The sequence below is a fragment of the Copadichromis virginalis genome, linkage group LG3, assembly GCF_057382275.1.
Source record: "Copadichromis virginalis isolate Kocher_CV1m ecotype Utaka linkage group LG3, C_Virginalis_male_GT1.1, whole genome shotgun sequence".
Taxonomy (NCBI): domain Eukaryota; kingdom Metazoa; phylum Chordata; class Actinopteri; order Cichliformes; family Cichlidae; genus Copadichromis; species Copadichromis virginalis.
Window position 1 is genome coordinate 64,541,475 of NC_140620.1, and position 21,222 is coordinate 64,562,696.

At 42.4% G+C, this 21,222-nt stretch overlaps 1 protein-coding gene and 1 long non-coding RNA gene across 2 annotated transcripts in view; both read left to right on the top strand.

The window, feature by feature from the left end:
* The window catches only part of LOC146716611 (protein NLRC3-like), a 200,365-nt gene that overhangs the window by 163,942 nt on the left and 15,201 nt on the right, over positions 1–21,222 (top strand). Inside the window, exons 2-3 of the mRNA XM_085452520.1 lie at positions 20,551–20,682; positions 20,767–20,859. Of these exons, the coding sequence (XP_085308646.1) occupies positions 20,594–20,682; positions 20,767–20,859 (182 nt within the window). The 5' untranslated portion in view covers positions 20,551–20,593. The remainder of the gene's footprint in view (positions 1–20,550; positions 20,683–20,766; positions 20,860–21,222) is intronic.
* LOC146716618 (uncharacterized) overlaps positions 1–21,222 on the top strand; it is a 117,479-nt gene that overhangs the window by 14,008 nt on the left and 82,249 nt on the right. The gene's annotated exons all lie outside the window — the stretch shown is intronic.

Genomic DNA, 21,222 nt, shown 5'->3' on the forward strand with positions numbered 1-21,222 from the left:
AATGACACAGGTAGAATGCAGGTGTTTTCATGTAACACGATGCCAGAAAGATGAGTAATGTGTTTTGAAGAGAAGATAAAACATCATGTTTGAACAAAGATAAGCAGCAGACACGTCTGTGTGTGAGTTATTCAGGTTCAGTAAGAAGGTAATATGTCTGCAGAATTTGTAATTCTTATGAAGATATTGCTTGTACAATAAATAAAATCCCTTTAACTTCTTCTGGAGAGTGTCTTTATATATTTAGTCATTTTGGGGCGATCCTTTATTTAGTAGTAACTCTAGTCGGGGATATATATCAGAGTTTACTTTCAGATATGAGCATTGTGTTTCCTGTGGATGAATGAATGAATTATTTATTTATGTAATTTTTGAAAGACTGGCTCATGTAAAATCTCTGAAAGTATGACAAAGCTCTCCTGTTACACTTTATGGACACCTGAGCGTCACCATGAGGGCCTGTCTTTATTCACTTTATTCACTGAAATCCACTTTTATAATGAATTCACAGTAATCACTGACACCTTCAGAGCATTACATTCATTAAAGACGTCTTCTACACCTACTCTTCCAGACGACCGACACATACTTCAACCACTGCAGGTTAACCAGCCACTCATCAGTAAAGCAAAAACTAAATGTAAATGTCCTCATGTGGAAAAGACTGAAACACAACTCCCATATATCACTAATGTAACAGATCCATTTAGGGAGAGTGAGAACACTAGGCTGGATGTGTTTTAATGCAGGAACATTCATCATGTCTTCAGTTCAACAAATCATTTACATTGAATATGTGAGCTGGATGGTTAAACGACACAATGTGATTGTCAACAATAACTGCAATGAACGCTGGTTTGAGGGCGGAGTCAAGGAGGCCATTTACGTGAAAAGGGAAAGACCCTCTCTGAATCAAGGAGGGGGCCTAAGGGTACATCTGTCACCATCTTACAATGCTGTGATTGCAGCCGTTCTCCAACTCTCTGTGAATGGTACTCAGGACCATTGATCAGTGGTTGTTGATCAATGGTCATGAGAATTTGCATAATCATGATTAAGGAACTGACCTCCCAGCCCATTGTTCCTTCAGTCGGCTGGTTTCTCTGACTGAAAACGCTACGTCCAGAAGAACAGAATCAACTTTTGGAGATTTACTTCCCTGATGATTGAGCACGCATCAAGACCTTTTAATCAGGCCAACAAATATCTTGTACTCAATTTTAGCAGCAGCCATTGTGACACTGATGATAAAACTTGTGTAAAAGTGCGAAGCTGTAAAAAAGTAATTATAAAAAAGCGTTTTTGTAGCTGAATGTTACTGGATAGCTGTTTCATCTGTAACACATCAAAATAACCTGCTAAGGTTTAATAGGCTATAAGGAACACACTCACTTCCTGAGCCCTGGGCAATAAGAGACGTTTTGTGTTTTATAATTTATTGATATGTTTGATCCTTTCTGACCTGCGTTAATGAAGCAGTCATTAGAGCACCATGTCCGCTAGAATAGTTCTGTAGTTTGATGCTTGAGTCGTTGCAGACTTGTTGAAACTCCCTCACCCGTCAAAGCAGCGTCTTTGTTATTCGAGTCCAGCAGATGGCAGTGTTTCACTGTCTGACGGCTGTCTGAAGCTTCAGCTGGATTATCCGTTTTCATGTTTGATTAGAGGTTTGTGTGTGTGTGTGTGTGTGTGGGTTTTTAGCCACGAGTTGTCCACGATAAAGCATATTGAATGGCCTGTCTAATATTGTTAGAATTCTCCTTTGGGTTAGTTTCATTACTCAATCGGGACATTTATTTGGAAAAAGAAAAAAGAGGGAAAAAAAGAAAAAAAAAGAAAAGAATTAAAAATAAATAAATCCTCATAGTTTACATTTACAAATATCAATACTGAATGTTACGTCCCTCTGCAGCTTCTAATCGTCTCAGTGTTTTCAGCTGGTGCTAATTGGCCACACCTAGTCAGGTGTGGATAAAAGCATACCTGAGGCAAGCTTCCCAGCAGTGCACTAGTCTTTGCCTTGGTGGCACCAGCCATTTTAGCCAACCTGGTTTTCCATTTTAGGATGAAACCTCTTCTCACCCACACTCTGCTATTCATCTCTGTTTTTATGTTGCGGCTTTTGAGCCGGGTCGTAACATGAGTATAATCACACTGGAAGTACCAGCATCAGGAATGTGGTTTCTTCTTTTTGGATCTATAATATTTAGTCTGGTTAGTTATTGTTACTGTAACCAGTGCAAAATCTGCTCTGATGACTCAACGTTAATGTTTGAGCCCCTGAGCGCTAAAAGAAGTGTTTTGTAAAGTATTAAAACTACATTTAATGGAAGGAAAAACGGATCACTGCTTCCTATAAGAGTTGGTTTTCTCTGTGTGTGTAGCCACTCTGTGCCTGGTGGACTTGGCTGGCAGTGAGCGAATGGTGAAGAGCCAGTCTCAGGGTGACCGTTTCAAAGAGATGACCGCCATCAACAGCTCACTGTCCAACCTGGGCGTCGTTATCGCCGCTCTGGCCAAAAAGGTCTGCAGCTGCAGTTTCTGTAGTCTTAGATGTCACACCTGCTTTCTTTACATTTACAGTATTAATGATTTTTTTGGCCTTTGTGTTCCAGGAGACTTACGTAGCTTACAGGAACTCGAAGCTCACGTACCTCCTTCAGGGATGTTTGGGGGGGAAACGGCAAAACGTGAGTTTGTTGACATCACAAATCTTTATAATGACGACACATAAAACTGAAGGAATTTATCCCCAAAAAATATTTAACAGCGTTTGATCTCATCACTTCAGATTGTGACTGTTTATTCTTTGGCACTAATTTTGGATGTCTTTATTTGCAGCTTGATGTTTGTTAACATTGCTCCGGAGCCCGACAGCTTTGGGGAAACTCTGAACTCATTGAGGTTTGCCAGCAAGGTCAGTGCAGTCTTGTTTCCAGTGTTCATTGGACAGAGTACATTAATGATGTCCTTACATCAGCTGTTTATGGTAAACCAAAGCCATACTCCATATCCATTTTAATACCTTGGTATGTAATTCACACTCTCATTTTGTCTGAAGAGTAGGGATGTTCCTGGCGTCTTATTTACTAGTCGACTAATCGAGGGGGAAATAATTAGACTAACCAACTAATGTAAAACTAAGGAACATTCAGATATTGAGTTAATTTTCAGAACTGATTAATAGAAACTGTCAAACTAGACGCAGAGGTATCTTAAACCATTTATCACATTCTGTTAAATACAAATGAAAATGCGTTACTACAAAAGATGTTCTATTAAAATATGACAATCATTTGAGAATCTAAAAGTACGTCTAAGTGTGGCGAGAATGATTCAGGTAATACATTATACAGCCGTTTTCTAGTCAGGTTGTGGGGGCAGCAGGAAGGACTACTCCTGACCACAGCTGATAGATGTAAACTGGCTAGCATGACCAAGGATGCTGGGGCCTCCTACTGGTAGGACGTGCCCAGCTGGAACAGCCTCCTGGCCAAGGTGGCTGTCACCTTTTGATGTGAAGGAGTAGTGACTCTACTCTGAGCCCCTCCCCCATTGACTTAACTGCTCTCCTAAAGGAGAGGTTTTCCACCTCTCAGGAAACTAATTTCCTCTGCGTGTATCTGCGATCTCAGTGTTAACAAGAAGATCAGGGTAGATTAATAGATTTATGGCGTTTCTCAACAACAGTGCACCATCTGGTGGTAGATCGCTGCCTAACATTTAGAACACAATGTACCAGCATTGGGCATCAATTAAAATGTTAACAATTAGATTGAACGACTGGTAAGTCTGATACAGACTAGTGACAATTAGTCGACTAGTCACATAAATCCCTGATAGAGCCCACAGAAGTGGCCTGCACCATGTGCGTGGCTTGCTTTGCAGTTTAACCCTCAGTAGGACCTACAGCCATTTTTCATCCCCAGCGTTTTTTAATATTAGGCCATTTTCACTGTGTTGAATAGAATATAGCCAAACCTTCCGACCCTTTTTTTTTTCTTTAGAATTGCAGTCTCCGTTTATTAGATTAGCTTAAAGTGGCTAAGCTACAAACCGCCATCCACATGAGGTCCTAGAGCCATAAATCGCCCCATTGAAACCCATTATAAACGCTATTTTTCACTGCAGAATTATTACCATTAACGTATGGGTGATGGCTTCTGTTTCGGTTCCGTGTTGGACAAGGGGCCTTAGAATTGTAATTTTTTTTTATTTGGCCACCGGGTGGCGCCCTTGTTCCACATGTGACGCCTGCTGGAACATAGACCTTTTCCAGCGGGCTGCTCGAGACATACACCCGGGAAAGGCAGACTCATTCCCCGAGTGCAGCAGCAGCTTGGCCCGCTGCTCGTTCGGGACCATTTTCTGCCCTTAGGGCTGTTAGAGGGTGCATTTTGACCTTTATATTTAAAAATAAATAAAATAAAGGTCTCTCTGCCTAAAAGAAAAAAAATTTGTGTCTGTCTCATTCTAAGTTTAGATAAAAGCCTTCCCTCTTTGAAGTACACCCTGCAATGCAAACAAATCTAACATGAAAACAAGAATAAAAAACAAATTAGACTTTATTTTGTCGCCAACCTCAGCTTGTTTATGCAGGTGCAGGCAGGAGAGGTTATAAGAATAAGCCGTAGCGCGGGAGTAGGCATTTTCACGATGGCACGGTACCGAGGAAGTAGTGGACATCCTGATGCGCTCTGACAGCGAGGATCTCTCCTCTTCATCTGCCGAGAGTGACTCTGATTCCGGGGGTGACACGGATGATTCGTCTCTCGACACTGATCACCAGGAGTCGTCCTCTGATTTTTCTTCTGAAGATGAGAACGAGGGGAGGACGCCGGAGGAAGCAGCGGCGTGGACCTCCAAAGATGGGAAGAAATGGTCCGCAACAAACGCCGAGATGCTGCGCTACGTCGCAGCACCCACGGGGCTTATTCCGGGACCGACCCACTACGCCGTAGCCCGAATTACGGACCCACTCTCCAGCTTCAGGTTGTACATAACTGATGGGATTATACAGCATATAGTTGCAATGACAAACCTTCAGGGCAGACGCTACATCTCATTCTGGAGAGATTTAGATAGCAACGAAATGCTCGCTTATGTGGGGCTGCTAATTTTGTCCGGTGTATACCGGTCAAAGCACGAGGCCATCGCCAGCCTTTGGAGTGAGAAAACGGGAAGGAAGATTTTTCCGCGCCTCAGTGGCTGAGAAAAGATTTTGTCACATAACCAGAGCGCTCCGATTTGATGACAAACTCACCCGACCTGCACGACGTGCGGACAAATTGGCTCCCATTCGGCAGATATGGGACATGTGGGCACACCGCCTGGGGATGTTGTTTAGTCCAGACCGGGACCTTACGGTGGATGAGCAGCTGGTACCGTTCAAGGGAAGGTGCAGTTTCCGCCAGTATATCCCCAAAAAGCCTGCGAAATGCGGCATAAAGGTCTGGGCAGCATGCGATGTCAAGACATCATACGCCTGGCGGCTGCAGGTTTACACCGGGAGAGCAGCGGGCGAACCGGCCGAGGTAAACCAGGGGATGAGGGTCGTCCAGCAGATGACTGACGGGCTCCATGGGCATGTCGTCACAGTCGACAATTTTTTTCACCTCATCTGAACTGGCAGAGGAACTCCTCAAAAATAAAATGGCTCTGGTCGGCACAATCCGCCAGAACAAAAAAGAAATCCCACCCGTTTTGCGCCAGATGAGAGGGAGAGCCGTCTACTCCTCGATCTTTGCCTTTTCAGCGAAACAGACCCTAGTGTCGTACATTCCCCGACGGGGCAGGAATGTGCTTTTATTGAGCACGAAACATTGCAGGCCGGAGGTCAGCGATGACGAGAGAAAAAAGCCAGCGATCATCACAGACTACAATCGATGCAAAGGAGGTGTCGACAACCTTGATAAGGTGGGTGTCATTACGCATCAGTTACGCACACCTTTATTCATTTTTCTTCATATATTCTTGTGTAAAATATACAGAGGTTTTATGTTGTTGTTTTTTTTGTTATGTTTATTTTTTGTTAGGTTGTCGGCACCTACTCCTGCAGGAGACGGACCAATCGATGGCCAATGGCCCTTTTTCATCACATCATAGACGTCTCCCTCTACAACGCCTTCATGCTGTGGACCTCCGTGGATCAGGCCTGGCATCAGCAGAAGCCACACAGGAGGAGGATGTTCATTGAAGAGGTGGGAGAAGGCCTGATCACGCCCCATTTGTCACAAAGACAGCGTCTTCCCCGCTCATCAGCCGCTGCTGAGTTAGTAAGAGATGCGCAGGATGGTGCTGCTGCAGGCCCCTCTGGAGTGACAAATCCCAAGGGCAGGAAGCTCTGTGAGCTCTGTGTTGGGAAAAGGAGGCGAGTGGGAAACACATGCAGCAAATGTGGAAAATTCAGCTGCCGAGCCCACAGCAAATTTGTCTGCAGCCACTGCTCTACCTGAGCAAGACATTTACCCCCCAGCCACACACACGCCCCCCCACCCTCTCACTGCTTTCTCACTTTCTCACACTCTCTTTCTCTCTCATACATTTCCCCATTCCCAACAACAATATACATAATTACATTTACCATATACATGTTCTTGTTCATTGTTGAAAAATAAATGTTTATTTGGTTCAAACTGATCTTGTATTTTTATTTACATAATGCTTTTTATTTGATTTTAGATGGCAACAAGGTAATATGCATTTATTGGGGCAAGAGTGAAAAACGTTCTCCTGCAAAAAAAACTAACGGCCGATCAAAATGAAGGTCAGTAGTAATTTTTAGACCATCCAAAGGCCTAATTAAAAGTACAATAAAATATAACTTTCAAATGTATTTTATGGAAAATATTTAATTTTTTCATTTTTTTTGCCAAAAAAGGCAGTGTGCTCATGTGACAAAACCGGGATATAAAAGGTTAAAATCGCGAAATATAATTAAAACTTTATATGAATATTTCAAGGAGAAGTAGGTCTAAAATATTGGCTAATTTAAAGTGGAAAAATATTAATGTATAATCTTTTTATAGCACTTTTTATGGCGTGGTCGATTTTTGGCTCTAGGTCTTCATAAGGGGTACTTTTTTTTTTTTTTTTTTTTTTTTTTTTTTTTAGGACTTACCAAGGGTTAACCACCAAAACACTCGTCTGCAGTGGAATTTCTTTGAGCTAATCGATTCATTTCATCTTCTAATTAATGTGGAAAATGGTGGCAAAGGTGGATGAAATGAGTGATTCCTAGAGTTACATTTTATTGCCTTTTTTCTTTCCTTTTCTTAAAGTTATGAAGGCATCTTGGATGCCATTTCAGTGAGTGGGGGTTAATGCCCCACACTCTTTTCTGTCACTGCTTTGAATGCACAGACTGGTCTTAATGTTGATCTTTATAATCTTCAGTGTTACGACCCGGCTCAAAAGCCGCAACATAAAAACAGAGATGAATAGCAGAGTGTGGGTGAGAAGAGGTTTCATCCTAAAATGGAAAACCAGGTCGGCTCAAATGTTCTGTGAGTCATAGGAGTCTACTAACATTTCCATGATAGAACAAGGCTGCAACCTTTGTACACTATATAAGGCAAAGAACTAATTAGCCTCATTTTGTTTTCATTCTGAGGCTTGTTTTTTTTAGCACATACAAACAACTCTTCTTATGAGAATATTAGGACGCGTCTTGTATATATGATCGGCTCGCACATGGCCCGAAGATTGGTTTACCTTCTGCCATGTTGAGGCCAAAAACCCAATTCACTCTAACACCAGACCCCACCGACTCCGCCCCCCTCTCCAGGATGCTCACAGGACTCTGCAGGATCACACCCGTCTGAGGAAACGGAACTCAACATTAAACTCGCAACCTTCCACCTGCTGTCGACGGCACTGAATGAGTATGTGCAGGAGATATGTTATGGATGCCAATCCGGTCACCCCAGCCAGTTACACCACAGTTGCCTGTTTGAGCTGCCTGTGTTTTTCTTCGAGACCTGCTATGATGAGGTGATGGAAAAGCTCCGGACGCCCCGATTCATCCCGGCCATCCGTCTGTTTGTTTGCTCATACAGTGTCAGTGAGGCTGAAGCACAAATCATCAGCACTGCAGAGCGTCTTCTGTGTGAACTGAGATCAGTGCCGCACATTGTTTGCACCACTGATGAGAATGTCGGATACCTGCTAAATACCAATCATCACACCCGCGGAGTTAAATCAGCGCTGCTCCACATGATTGGAAACTACTGGTCTGGGAGACACAAGATTTAATGCACATCTGTTATAAAAACCTTACTGTGCACTACACAGAAAATGAAATAAAAACGTATGCTAACACTTTTTTCTGGTCATTTGTGTTTGTGTTTGGTCAGAGTGATTATGGAAAACACGCTGAGAAAAATATATCACAACCCTGCACACCCAGGGGGTTTAGGAAGTGTAAAGAAGCTCCGTATCGCTGTCAGTGAGGCAACAGGCTTAAAGCCGTCATTACCTGACGTGGAGCGTTTTTAAAAGGAGATGACACATATACTCTTCATAAACCTGCAAGGATAGAGGACACAGAAATGCAAGGATACAGAAATGCAAGGATACAGAAATAGAGTTTTGGTTAACGGGACTGACAAACAGTTTCAAGCTGATTTGGTTGACATGCGTGAATATTCTGCGGATAATGTTAGGTACTTATTGACATGCATAGATGTGTTTTCTAAGTATGCATGGGTTAGGTGCCTTGAAACCAAGACAGGACAGGCTGTTGCTGAGGCTTTTGGTGATATTCTGAGAGAGGGCCGTGTGCCTGAAAAACTCCAAACAGATTTAGGGAAGGAATTTTATAATAAACATTTAAAAAACTAATGGAGCAGCATAACATCACACATTTTTCTACCTTTAGTGAAATGAAATCATGTGTGGTAGAGCGTTTTAATCGCACCTTAAAGGGGAAAATGTGGAAATACTTAACATCAGTTAACTCGCCAAGATATGTTAATGTGATCCAAGATCTTGTACAGTCCTATAACCTGTCTTATCACAGCTCTAGCAAAATGACCCCACCGAGGTGTGCAAAGATAATGAGAAAGCGGTCTTTAACACCCTGTACAAAATGAAACCCCAAAAACCGGTGACTTTTAAATTTAATGTGGGCGATACAGAGAGAATATCTAAACTACGAGGCATATTCTGAAAGGGTTACCATCAGACCTACACAGACGAGTGCTTTACCATAAAGGAGCGTTTAGGAAGAGACCCTCCCGTATACAAACTGGAGGATCTCACAGGAGCTGCAGTGAAAGGTGTAATTTACGAACCTGAGATACAGCAGGTGACTACTGACAAAAACAAAAGGTTTAAAATAGAGAAAATACTTGGCAGAAAAAAAGAGGCACTTGGCACTTGAGTTTCCGAGCATTTTTATCCTGAGGTTATAACACCTATTGTTTTAAATGAACCGTATGAGGTCGGTGTTATAGAATTTCAATACCCAAGACTATGGTTGTCTTTTCCACAATCAGATTCGCGAGTGGAAATTTATGATCCAGTCACAAATGGAGCATTGTCCATAACCGTGATTGAGCTGTCTGTGGGGCATTATGCATCTGTGGCGCAGATAATAAAACATTAAAACATAACACCGACATTAAAACACAATACAGTGAAGTTAGTAACTATGTTAGTGTTATGGGCCCTAGGGGCACAGTTCTCACATTTAGAGGGAGACTGGCAGGAATCTTAGGATTCAAATCAGAAGACCCGTTTGTACTTCTTTATAAAAACACATACGCACCACATCCTGCAGACGTATACGGCGGAAAATAGAACATTTTTATTTATGCAGATATCGTTGATTACCAGCTTGTGGGTGACGCCCATGCGCAGCTATTAAGAGCAATAAATATAACAGACGATGACCGTCGGGGAGCCATTCTTCAATTTGACAGCCCACACTGCACACAGGTCTCGAAATCCTTAATCGATGACATAGAAATTGATTTGATAGACGACCAAAATCAACACATACCGTTTTTCAGGCTGGTGGCGAATTGAATGGTTATATTGGGACCAGCACGCAATGTGGCGCAGGTCTGGGAGGTTTGTTCAGCAGCCTGTTTAGAATTGCTGTACCATTGTTTAAAAAAGGAGTCAGCATAGTCAAACCCCACCTAAAAACAGCAGCATCAGGCATAGTGTCTGATGTGATATCCAACATAACCAAGCCAACATCTACTAAGCAGGATGGCAACGGCTTGTATGTGTATACACCCAAACCTTCTAAGACCCCTCCCACTGCACTTCTTTTTTAGCTGTCTGTACTGTTGATCAGTCATTTTGATCAGTCAGTCTTTACTGAAGAAGTGTTTTAGAATATTTTCCCTAACAGTACTGTTGATCAGTCAGCGGGATAACACCTTTCAAAACATTGAGCGATATCTCACACAGAGCATTAATAAAATCCATGCTTGCATTACAAATAATATTCCTCCGTACGCTGGGTGGGGATTTATACAACAACTCCAACAGTGCAATGTTTCTCTGCATCCGTGAATACGACATCCTTTTTACCGCTTTAGCCGTTTTTTGGGGATATAAACAACTTGACGATCTGACAACAAATTGGTTCTGAGTCTTAAATAGTCAGGCGTCTTAGATTTATAATCGATTAGAAGATACCCGTATGGGGTGGATGTGGCATCATTAAAAGCTTCTAAGAAGTATTTTGTATTACCTGGAAACATCTGTCTACCTAAAACTGAAATTTGATATTTATCTCTGGGGTTGTTAAACAGAGTTAAATAATTAGTGTTGAACGAAATTGTTGCATAAACAAATTCTGAACTAAATACATGCAGCTCAAGTTCCTATGATGAACGTATTGTGTGAACACATTTTGAACTTCTATGCTGTCAGACGCAGTATTCATCACATCGTTCTTATCCGGAGGTAAAAGGACATCGTCACTCAGAGACTCCGGTATACCATTCACAAAGGTGATTTTTCTTATATATATATATATCCATCCATCCATCCATCTTCATCCGCTTTGTCCGGGGCCGGGTCGCGGGGGCAGCAGCCTAAGCAAAGAGGCCCAGACCTCCCTCTCCCCAGCCACCTCCTCCAGCTTATCCGGGGGAATACCAAGGCGTTCCCAGGCCAGCCGAGAGATATAATCTCTCCAGCGTGTCCTGGGTCTGCCCCGGGGCCTCCTCCCGGTGGGACATGCCTGGAACACCTCACCCAGGAGGCGCCCAGGGGGCATCCTTGTCAGATGCCCGAACCACCTCAGCTGGCTCCTTTCGATGTGGAGCAGCAGCTGCTCTACTCTGAGCCCCTCCTGGATGGCCGAACTTCTCACCCTATCTCTAAGGGAGAGGCCAGCCACCCTTCGGAGGAAGCTCATTTCTGCCGCTTGTATCCGCGATCTCGTTCTTTCGGTCACTACCCACAGCTCGTGGCCATAGGTGAGGGTAGGGACGTAGATCGACCGGTAAATTGAGAGCTTCGCTTTTACACTCAGCTCCCTCTTCACCACGACGGACCGGTGCAGCGTCCGCATTACTGCAGCTGCAGCCCCAATCCGTCTGTCGATCTCCGGCTCCCTTCTCCCATCACTCGCGAACAAGACCCCGAGATACTTGAACTCCTCCACTTGTGGCAGGAACTCATCCCCGACCCGGAGTGGGCACTCCACCCTTTTCCGGCTGAGAACCATGGCCTCAGATTTGGAGGTGCTGATCCTCATTCCCGCTGCTTCACACTCGGCTGCGAACCGTTCCAGTGCGAGCTGGAGGCCTTCACCCGATGAAGCCAACAGAACCACATCATCTGCAAAAATCAGAGATGAGATTCTGAGGCCACCAAAGCGAAAGCCCTCCGCCACTTGGCTGCGCCTAGAAATCCTGTCCATAAAAATTATGAACAGAACCGGAGACAAAGGGCAGCCCTGGCGAAGCCCATCACCCACCGGGAACGAGTCCGACTTATTGCCGGCAATGCGAACCAAGCTCTTGCAACGGATGGGCCCATGTCTCCTCTTCGGGCTGTGCCCGGCCGGACCCCATGGACTAAGGCCCGGCCACCAGACGCTCGCCCTCGGGCACCCTCCCCGGGCCTGGCTCCAGGGCGGGGCCCCGGTAACCCTATCCCGGGCAGGGTAAACTGTTCCCTCGGTGTCCTTTTCATAAGGGTCTTATGAATCGCTCTTTGTCTGGTCCCTCACCCAGGGCCAATTTGCCATGGGAGACCCTACCAGGGGGCAAAAGTCCCCAGACAACATAGCCCCTGGGATCCCTGGGACACACAAACCCCTCCACCACGATAAGGTAGCGATTCAATTCAATTCAATTCAATTCAATTTTATTTATATAGCGCCAAATCACAACAAAAGTCGCCTCAAGGCGCTTCATAGATACAGAGAAAAACCCAACAATCATATGACCCCCTATGAGCAAGCACTTTGGCGACAGTGGGAAGGAAAAACTCCCTTTTAACAGGAAGAAACCTCCGGCAGAACCAGGCTCAGGGAGGGGCGGCCATCTGCTGCGACCGGTTGGGGTGAGAGAAGGAAGACAGGATAAAGACATGCTGTGGAAGAGAGACAGAGGTTAATAACAGATATGATTCAATGCAGAGAGGTCTATTAATACATAGTGAGTGAGAAAGGTGACTGGAAAGGAAAAACTCAATGCATCATGGGAATCCCCCGGCAGCCTACATCTATTGCAGCATAACAAAGGGAGGATTCAGGGTCACCTGGTCCAGCCCTAACTATATGCTTTAGAAAAAAGGAAAGTTTTAAGCCTAATCTTAAAAGTAGAGATAGTGTCTGTCTCCCGAATCCAAACTGGAAGCTGGTTCCACAGAAGAGGGGCCTGAAAACTGAAGGCTCTCCCTCCCATTCTACTTTTAAATACTCTAGGAACAACAAGTAGGCCTGCAGAGCGAGAGCGGAGCGCTCTAATAGGGTGATATGGTACTACAAGGTCATTAAGATAAGATGGGGCCTGATTATTTAAGACCTTGTATGTGAGGAGCAGGATTTTGAATTCAATTCTGGATTTAACAGGAAGCCAATGAAGGGAAGCCAAAACAGGAGAAATATGCTCTCTCTTTCTAGTCCCTGTCAGGACTCTTGCTGCAGCATTTTGGATTAGCTGAAGGCTTTTCAGTGAGTTTTTTGGACATCCTGATAATAATGAATTACAGTAGTCCAGCCTGGAAGTAATAAATGCATGAACTAGTTTTTCAGCGTCACTCTGAGACAGGATATTTCTAATTTTAGAGATGTTGCGCAAATGGAAGAAAGCAGTCTTACATATTTGTTTAATATGTGCGTTGAAGGACATGTCCTGGTCAAAAATGACTCCAAGGTTCCTCACCGCGTTACTGGAGGCCAAGGTAATGCCATCCAGAGTAAGAATCTGATTAGATACCATATTTCTAAGATTTTCAGTGCCGAGTACAATAACCTCAGTTTTATCTGAATTAAGAAGCAGAAAGTTAGCGGCCATCCAGGTCTTTATGTCTTTAAGACATTCCTGCAGTTTAACTAATTGGTGTGTGTTATCTGGCTTCATGGACAGATAGAGCTGGGTGTCATCTGCATAGCAGTGAAAATGTATGCTATGTCTTCTAATGATACTGCCTAAGGGAAGCATGTATAATGTAAACAGAATTGGTCCTAGCACTGAACCCTGTGGAACTCCATAATTAACCTCAGTGTGTGAAGAGGACTCTCCATTTACATGCACGAATTGGAGTCTATTAGATAGATATGATACAAACCACTGCAGCGCAGTACTTGTAATACCTACAGCATGTTCTAATCGCTCTAATAGGATATTATGATCAACAGTATCGAACGCTGCACTGAGGTCTAGCAGGACAAGCACAGAGATGAGTCCACTGTCAGAGGCCATAAGAAGATCATTTGTAACCTTCACTAAAGCTGTTTCTGTGCTGTGCTGAGCTCTGAAACCTGACTGAAACTCTTCAAATAAACCATTCCTCTGCAGATGATCTGTTAGCTGTTTGACAACTACTCTTTCAAGGATTTTTGATATGAAAGGAAGGTTGGAGATTGGCCTATAATTAGCTAAGACTGCTGGGTCTAGAGATGGCTTTTTGAGTAAAGGTTTAACTACAGCCAGCTTGAAGGCCTGTGGTACATAGCCGATTATTAGAGATAGGTTGATCATATTTAAGATCGAAGAATTAATTAATGGCAGGACTTCTTTGAGCAGTTTTGTAGGAATGGGGTCTAAAAGACACGTTGATGGTTTGGAGGAAGTAATTATTGAAGTTAACTCAGAAAGATCAATTGGAGAAAAAGAGTCTAACTTAATATCAATGGTACTAAGAGTAGCTGTAGATAATATTACATCTGTGGGATGATTATTGGTAATTTTTTCTCTAATGATAAAAATTTTATTTGTGAAGAAGTTCATGAAGTCATTACTAGTTAACGTTAAAGGGATGGTTGGCTCAAAAGAGCTCTGACTTTTTGTCAGCCTGGCTACAGTGCTGAAGAGAAACCTAGGGTTGTTCTTATTTTCTTCAATCAGTGATGAATAGTAAGATGTTCTGGCTTTGCGGAGGGCTTTCTTATAAAGCAGCAAACTATTTCTCCAGGCTAAATGATGATCCTCTAGATTTGTGACACGCCATTTCCTCTCCAGATTACGAGTCATCTGCTTTAGGGTACGTGTTTCAGAATTATACCACGGAGTCAGGTACTTCTGATTTGAGGCCTTAGTTTTCACAGGAGCTACAGTATCCAGAGTCGTACGTAGTGAGGAGGTGAAATTATTAACAAGATAATCGACCTCTGTTGGGGTAGCGTTCAGATAGCTGCTTTGCTCTGTGTTGGTACAGGGCATTGGAGATGATAACAGTGGGTGGATTATATTCTTAAACTTAGTTACAGTGCTTTCAGAAAGACATCTACTTTGATAAAGTCTACTCTTCACCGCTGTGTAATCAATTATTGTAAAAGTAAATGTTATCAGGAAATGATCAGACAGGAGAGGGTTTTCAGGAAACACTGTTAAATGTTCAGGTTCGATGCCATATGTTAAAACAAGATCTAGAGTGTGATTAAAGTGGTGGGTGGGTTCTTTTACATTTTGAGAGAAACCAATTGAGTCTAATAACAGATTAAATGCCATGTTGAGGCTGTCATTTTTAGCATCTACATGGATGTTAAAATCACCCACAATAATTATTTTATCTGAGCTCAGAACTAAATTAGATATAAAGTCTGAGAAATCAGACAGAAACTCTGTGTAAGGCCCAGGTGGACGATAGATGATAACAAGTAAGACTGGTTTCTGAGTTTCACAGCTGGGGTGGACAATGTTAAGCATCAGGCTTTCAAATGAATTAAAAGTCTGTCTTGGTCTTTCATTAATTAATAGGCTGGTGTGAAAAATTGCTGCCACACCGCCCCCTCGGCCTGTGCTTCGAGATTTCTGGTAGTTAGAATGGCTCGGGGGTGTTGATTCATTTAAACTAACATAATCATCCTGCTGCAACCAGGTTTCTGTAAGGCAGAGTAAATCAATTTGTTGATCAATTATTAAGTCATGTACTAACAGAGACTTGGAGGAGAGAGACCTAATATTTAATAATCCACATTTCACTGTTTTACTCTTTGGTTCAGATGTGGATACTGTATTGTTCTTTCTTTGTGATTGTTTATGTTTAAGTTGTTTGTTGCTGGTTTTTAGTTTGTTTTTTGTCTTTTTGGAAGCTGACACAGTCTCTATGGAGATGGGTTTTTGGGGGGGTAGCAGGAGGAGAGAAGCTGCAGAGAAGCGTGTAAGACTGCAACTCTGCTTCCTGGTCCCAACTCTGGATAGTCATATTTTGGGGGGTTTAATAAATTTGTCCATATTTCTAGAAATGAGAGCTGCTCCATCCAAAGTGGGATGGATGCCGTCTCTCCTAACAAGACCAGGTTTCCTCCAGAAGGTTTGCCAATTATCTATGAAGCCCACATCGTTTCAAGGAGGGGTATATATATATACCCCTCCTGCCTTGGCCTGTTTATAGATTTGTAACTCCATGTCCAGTAAACAATATCACTTGATTTCTTTTGCTTATGCTTCTTATGCTATATATATATATATATATATATATATATATATATATATATATATATATATGTGTGTGTGTGCGCAGGACCCTCAAGCTCCCAGGCCTCTGGTAGAGGACCCGAGCTTGAAGGATAAACCGCCCGCAGGGGCGTGCTGGTTTTTTTTTATAAATATATATATATATATATATATGTATATATATATATATATATATATATATATAACTGATTGTATCTGCAGTTTACAGTGAGCACTGAGGGAAGTCAGAAGTGGGTTTAAATTGGGATTCTGGGTAAAAAAGGGGGTGTAGGAAGTAGATTTAGGACATTTCACATTTCACAGGTGCTGTCTTAGAGCTTTATTTATTTGTTGTGGATAGAAGTAATTATGACGGAATAATAATGAAACATTGAAAACATAAAACCCGTTGAGGGGACAGATAGGGTTGGGCAATTGAAAGGTTTCATTTTGTTTAGCATAATCTCTTTTGTTATATTTTAGCCTTTTAACATGCAGGTAAACTTAATGGGATAAATTAGGAATTATGTCGTGTTTCTTAGGAAACACGAAAAGGGAAGAACTGTCATGTAATTAATATATTCTTAGTGCTTATTTTCTAATTATATTGTTTTATGTACTTTAATAATGAAGGTTTGTAAAGCAAGGCCACTTTTGACTCACAAACTAAGTGCTCAGCCAGACTGAAAAACAGGAAGTTAGTGTAGAAATATACAAGCATATTAATAAATACAGGAAGCCAGATAGAAAAAACAAACTTGTACCATATAAGGAGTTGTTGAAACTGTGTGACGTGTAAAGTACCAAAATAACACCTATATGAGACACATTTTTAGCTTCTAATGTTAGAGATCCTACAACTGCCATTGGGCCCATCTGATCTCTTCCGGAAGATGATTGAATAAAGAATTATAAATGTTTTGACCACTATGAGTCGGGTTTTCTCTGTTCTATCATGGGGATCAAAGAATCGGGTTTTAATACCAGTCCACTGCTGCCACCTGTGGCCAAGTGCCATAGCCTACTACTAGATGAACTTGTGACACACATCTGCAGCAGAGGCTGAGTGGCTGCTCTTACACCTGGAGCATCCAAATCGACCCACAAACACGCTGAAAGATGCAATGCCATCAATGTGGATTGTCCAGACTGAGAGACCTCTTCCCTCTGACCCCTCCCCAAACCCTCAAACCCTCCTACCCACCTCGACATACAAACTCTGTGTGGCTTCACGTGTTTTGTTGATGTTTACATGATCGAAATAACTTGAACACAAACACAAACAAACAAAGAGGAAGACCACACCGGAAGGAAACAACTACAAGTCCCAGCATCCTCTGTGTTTAGGGAGGTGCAGTGAAAGTGAAAGTATTGAGCCTCCGTTCAGAGCAGCAGGAGGAGGAAGGTGGAGCTGAGGCAGGTGAGTGTTAACATGAATATGTTTCTTCTTATGACATAAAATAATTCCACGCTGTACACTGACTTCATTTACTGAGGTTATATTTATCGAGTTTTTATTTCCTGATGTTCGTATGTGTCATACGTATTCCAGTCGCCAATTCTGAATTATAACTAACATTAAAAACACATTTAAGGAGGAGAGAGAGCAAAAAATTTCGATTAACATCTGATGTTTGGGTTGTAGTTATTACAAATATGGTCGCAGCTGTGGTTCAGGTTAGAGTGAGTGTCCATGGAATAAATGTAAGTCAGTGAACTGGAAACATGACTGTGTTCAAACGTTTTTTCCTTTTTATAATGAGTCTAATCAAAGGTGGACAGAAGTATCTCCACTGTGACTTTTCTGTGTCACCATCAGAGCTTCTGCACAGTGTTTCTGGGGCAGATAACATTGCAGCATTATGGAGACATTATGGAGACAAAAAGAAAAGCGTCTGGATTTCTTTAAGTTAAACTTAAAGAAGTCCAGACGCTTTTCTTGGACTGTTCAGTGTTGAGTCTCATTCACACACTCCCTCAGACTCTTCACACACACTGATTTGCTGACATAAACACACTCCTGTGTGCTTCACACACACACTGAGGACCATCTACAGACTGTGAGCTCCGTCTTCTTTGTCTTTGGAGCTGAACTCTGACAAAGTTAGGAACAAAACTTTCTCCAGCGTGTGAACTTTCCTCCTAGACTCAGTCTGAGCAGTCAGACCACATATTTCTAAAGCAGCACATGAAGGTGTGGCTCTCACACACACAGGTGAAGGAAACAGCTGCAGTATTAAAAGCTGCTTCACTGTCTACAAATATATGAACTGAATGTTTCTTTCAGGCTGTAAAAACCTTATTTATCCTCCATTACAGTCCTGCATTCAGAGCATCACTTCTGTTATATTAGTGCATGTATTTTATTCTGATGAACACATGAAACTCTGAGCTGGATTGAATCCATTGAATCAGAGTCCAGGACTCAGACTAAACACACTGAATGTGTCCTGAGCTCGGCCGCTGTTCCACAGTAACTGCTGTCAGAGTCACTGTTACTGAGTTAGCTTAGCTAGCAGAGCAGCTAGCAGTTAGAGTATGAACTCTGTAAGCAGTCAGCTCGGTCCTGGACATGGTTACTGACATAAAGCTGCTGAAAAAGGACAATCTTGACAAGACACAAATGAACAACTACAGGCCGATCTCAAATCTCCCGTTTTTAAGTAAGATCATTGAAAAAGCAGTTTCTCAACAGCTCAGTTACTTCTTAAAACAGAATAATTGCTACGATGCCTTCCAGTCAGGTTTTAGACAGAACCACAGCACTGAAACTGCTCTGACCAAAGTGTTTAATGACATATGTCTGAATACAGACAGTGGAAAAATGTCAGTCCTAGTTTTACTGGATCTCGGTGCAGCATTTGATACAGTTGACCACAACATATTACTCAAACGACTGGAGAACTGGACAGGTCTTTCAGGAACTGTACTAAACTGGTTCAAAACATACTTAGAAAACAGGAAATACTTTGTATCAATAGGTAACTTCACATCTGAGCAGACAAGTATCACATGTGGAGTTCCCCAAGGTTCCATCTTGGGACCCCTTCTGTTTAACATCTACATGCTCCCACTGGCACAGATTATAAACAACAACAAAATAAACTATCACAGCTATGCAGATGACACACAAATATATATCACAATGTCACCAGGAGACCGAGGCCCTGTACAGGCTCTTGGTAAATGCATTGAGGAAATCAATGACTGGTTGTGCCACAATTTTCTCCAGCTAAACAAAAACAAAACTGAGGTAATAGTCTTTGGCGCCAAAGAAAAACGATTACAGGTCACCAGAGAACTTCAATCTATACATCTAAAAACCACAAACCAGGCGAGAAATTTGGGTGTAGTGATGGATGCAGACCTAAACTTAGAAAAACACATTAAGACAATAACAAAGTCAGCTTACTATCACCTCAAGAATATATCAAGGATAAAAGATCTGATGTCTCAACAGGACCTGGAAAAACTAGTCCATGCATTCATCTTTAGTAGGCTTGATTACTGTAACAGCATCTTTACAGGTCTACCTAAAAAATCAGTCAGACAACTACAGCTCATTCAGAACTCTGCTGCTCGAGTCCTCACTAAGACCAAAAAAGTGGACCACATCAGTCCAGCTCTGAGGTCCTTACACTGGCTGCCTGTCCGTCAGAGGATAGACTTTAAAGTTCTGATGCTGGCCTATAAAGCTCTGAATGGTTTAGGACCAAAATACATCAATGACCTCCTGACCCAGTATGAACCTTCCAGATCCCTCAGGTCATCTGGATCCGGTCTTTTATCAGTTCCCAGAGTCAGAACCAGACACGGAGAAGCTGCATTCAGCTTTTATGCTCCTTATATCTGGAACAAACTCCCAGAAAGCCTCAGATCAGCTGAAACACTCAGTTTATTTAAATCCAGGTTGAAGACTCACCTGTTCTCAGCTGCATTTGAATAAAGCACCAAATCCACACTTTAAGCTTAAATTTCAAAACTTACATTTAACTACTGATTTTATCTACTGTTCTGATTTTATCTGTTTTGATTTTATATACTGTTTTGTTTGTTTGTTTGTTTGTTTGTTTGTTTGTTTGTTTGTTTGTTTGTTAATTAGTTAGTTAGTTTATATTCTTGTTTTAATCAATTTTAAATCATGCTTTTTATTTGTTCTTGTTTCTAATGTCTCTGTAAAGCACTTTGAATCACCTTGTTGTTGAATTGTGCTATACAAATAAACTTGCCTTGCCTTGCCTTGCCTTGCCTTGCCTTGCCTCTGCAGCCATGTTTGACCTGCTGCTTTGTAGGACTACAGTAATGGAGGATTTGGAGGCTGAACTCGGCTCTTTGACACTTTTTGTAGTGAACTGATGAAAGCTGCGTCTCAGATGGATGTTAGTCCAACACATCAGACACGACCTCTGCAGCTCTCAGTTGATGTGCACATGAATGATTTGTGTTTCCTCTGCAGGTGAAGGTAGAAAGTGTGTGTGAGCTGATGTGAATTGAGCAGCATGGATCAGTGTGAGGACAGAGAGGAGGGAGTCCCTCCCTCTAAAAGCACTCTGTGTGGGGAACATGAGAGCCAGACCACAGCTCAGAGGTGAGATGACCATCTCTAACTGTCCATGACTCTTCTCCATGTCACAGCTCAGCACTCACATCACTGCTGCATCATTATTCACAGGAACCAGCCTGGACCTCCACCCAGCTCTGTGTCCTGTAAGAGTGACGCGTCTAAAGATGACTTCATTAATTTCAAAGTCTCTGCTGCAGCGAGGTGAGCTGTTAGTAACAAGAACTCTCTGATTTAAATGATTTTGATGTTTCCTGGTTTCTAAAATGCATCTCTGTAGCAGAGCAGTGTCTCCAAGGACACACAGGCTCAGCTGTAACTGTCAGTTTATCTGGTTTAAGACACATTTGGACTCAATTGGCTGTTTTTAACTATGTATTTTAATCAGAGGTGTAAATCTAGACCTCACACATCTGGATCCTAAACTATGATAGAAACAGCTGCTAGCAGTGGGTAGTTTGACTTTGATACGCTGCTCTAGAAAGCAAACAAAGGTTTGTGCAGCTCCTCTTCAAGGTCAAGGTCAGATTTATTTATATAGCACATTTCCAACAGCCGATGCTGCAC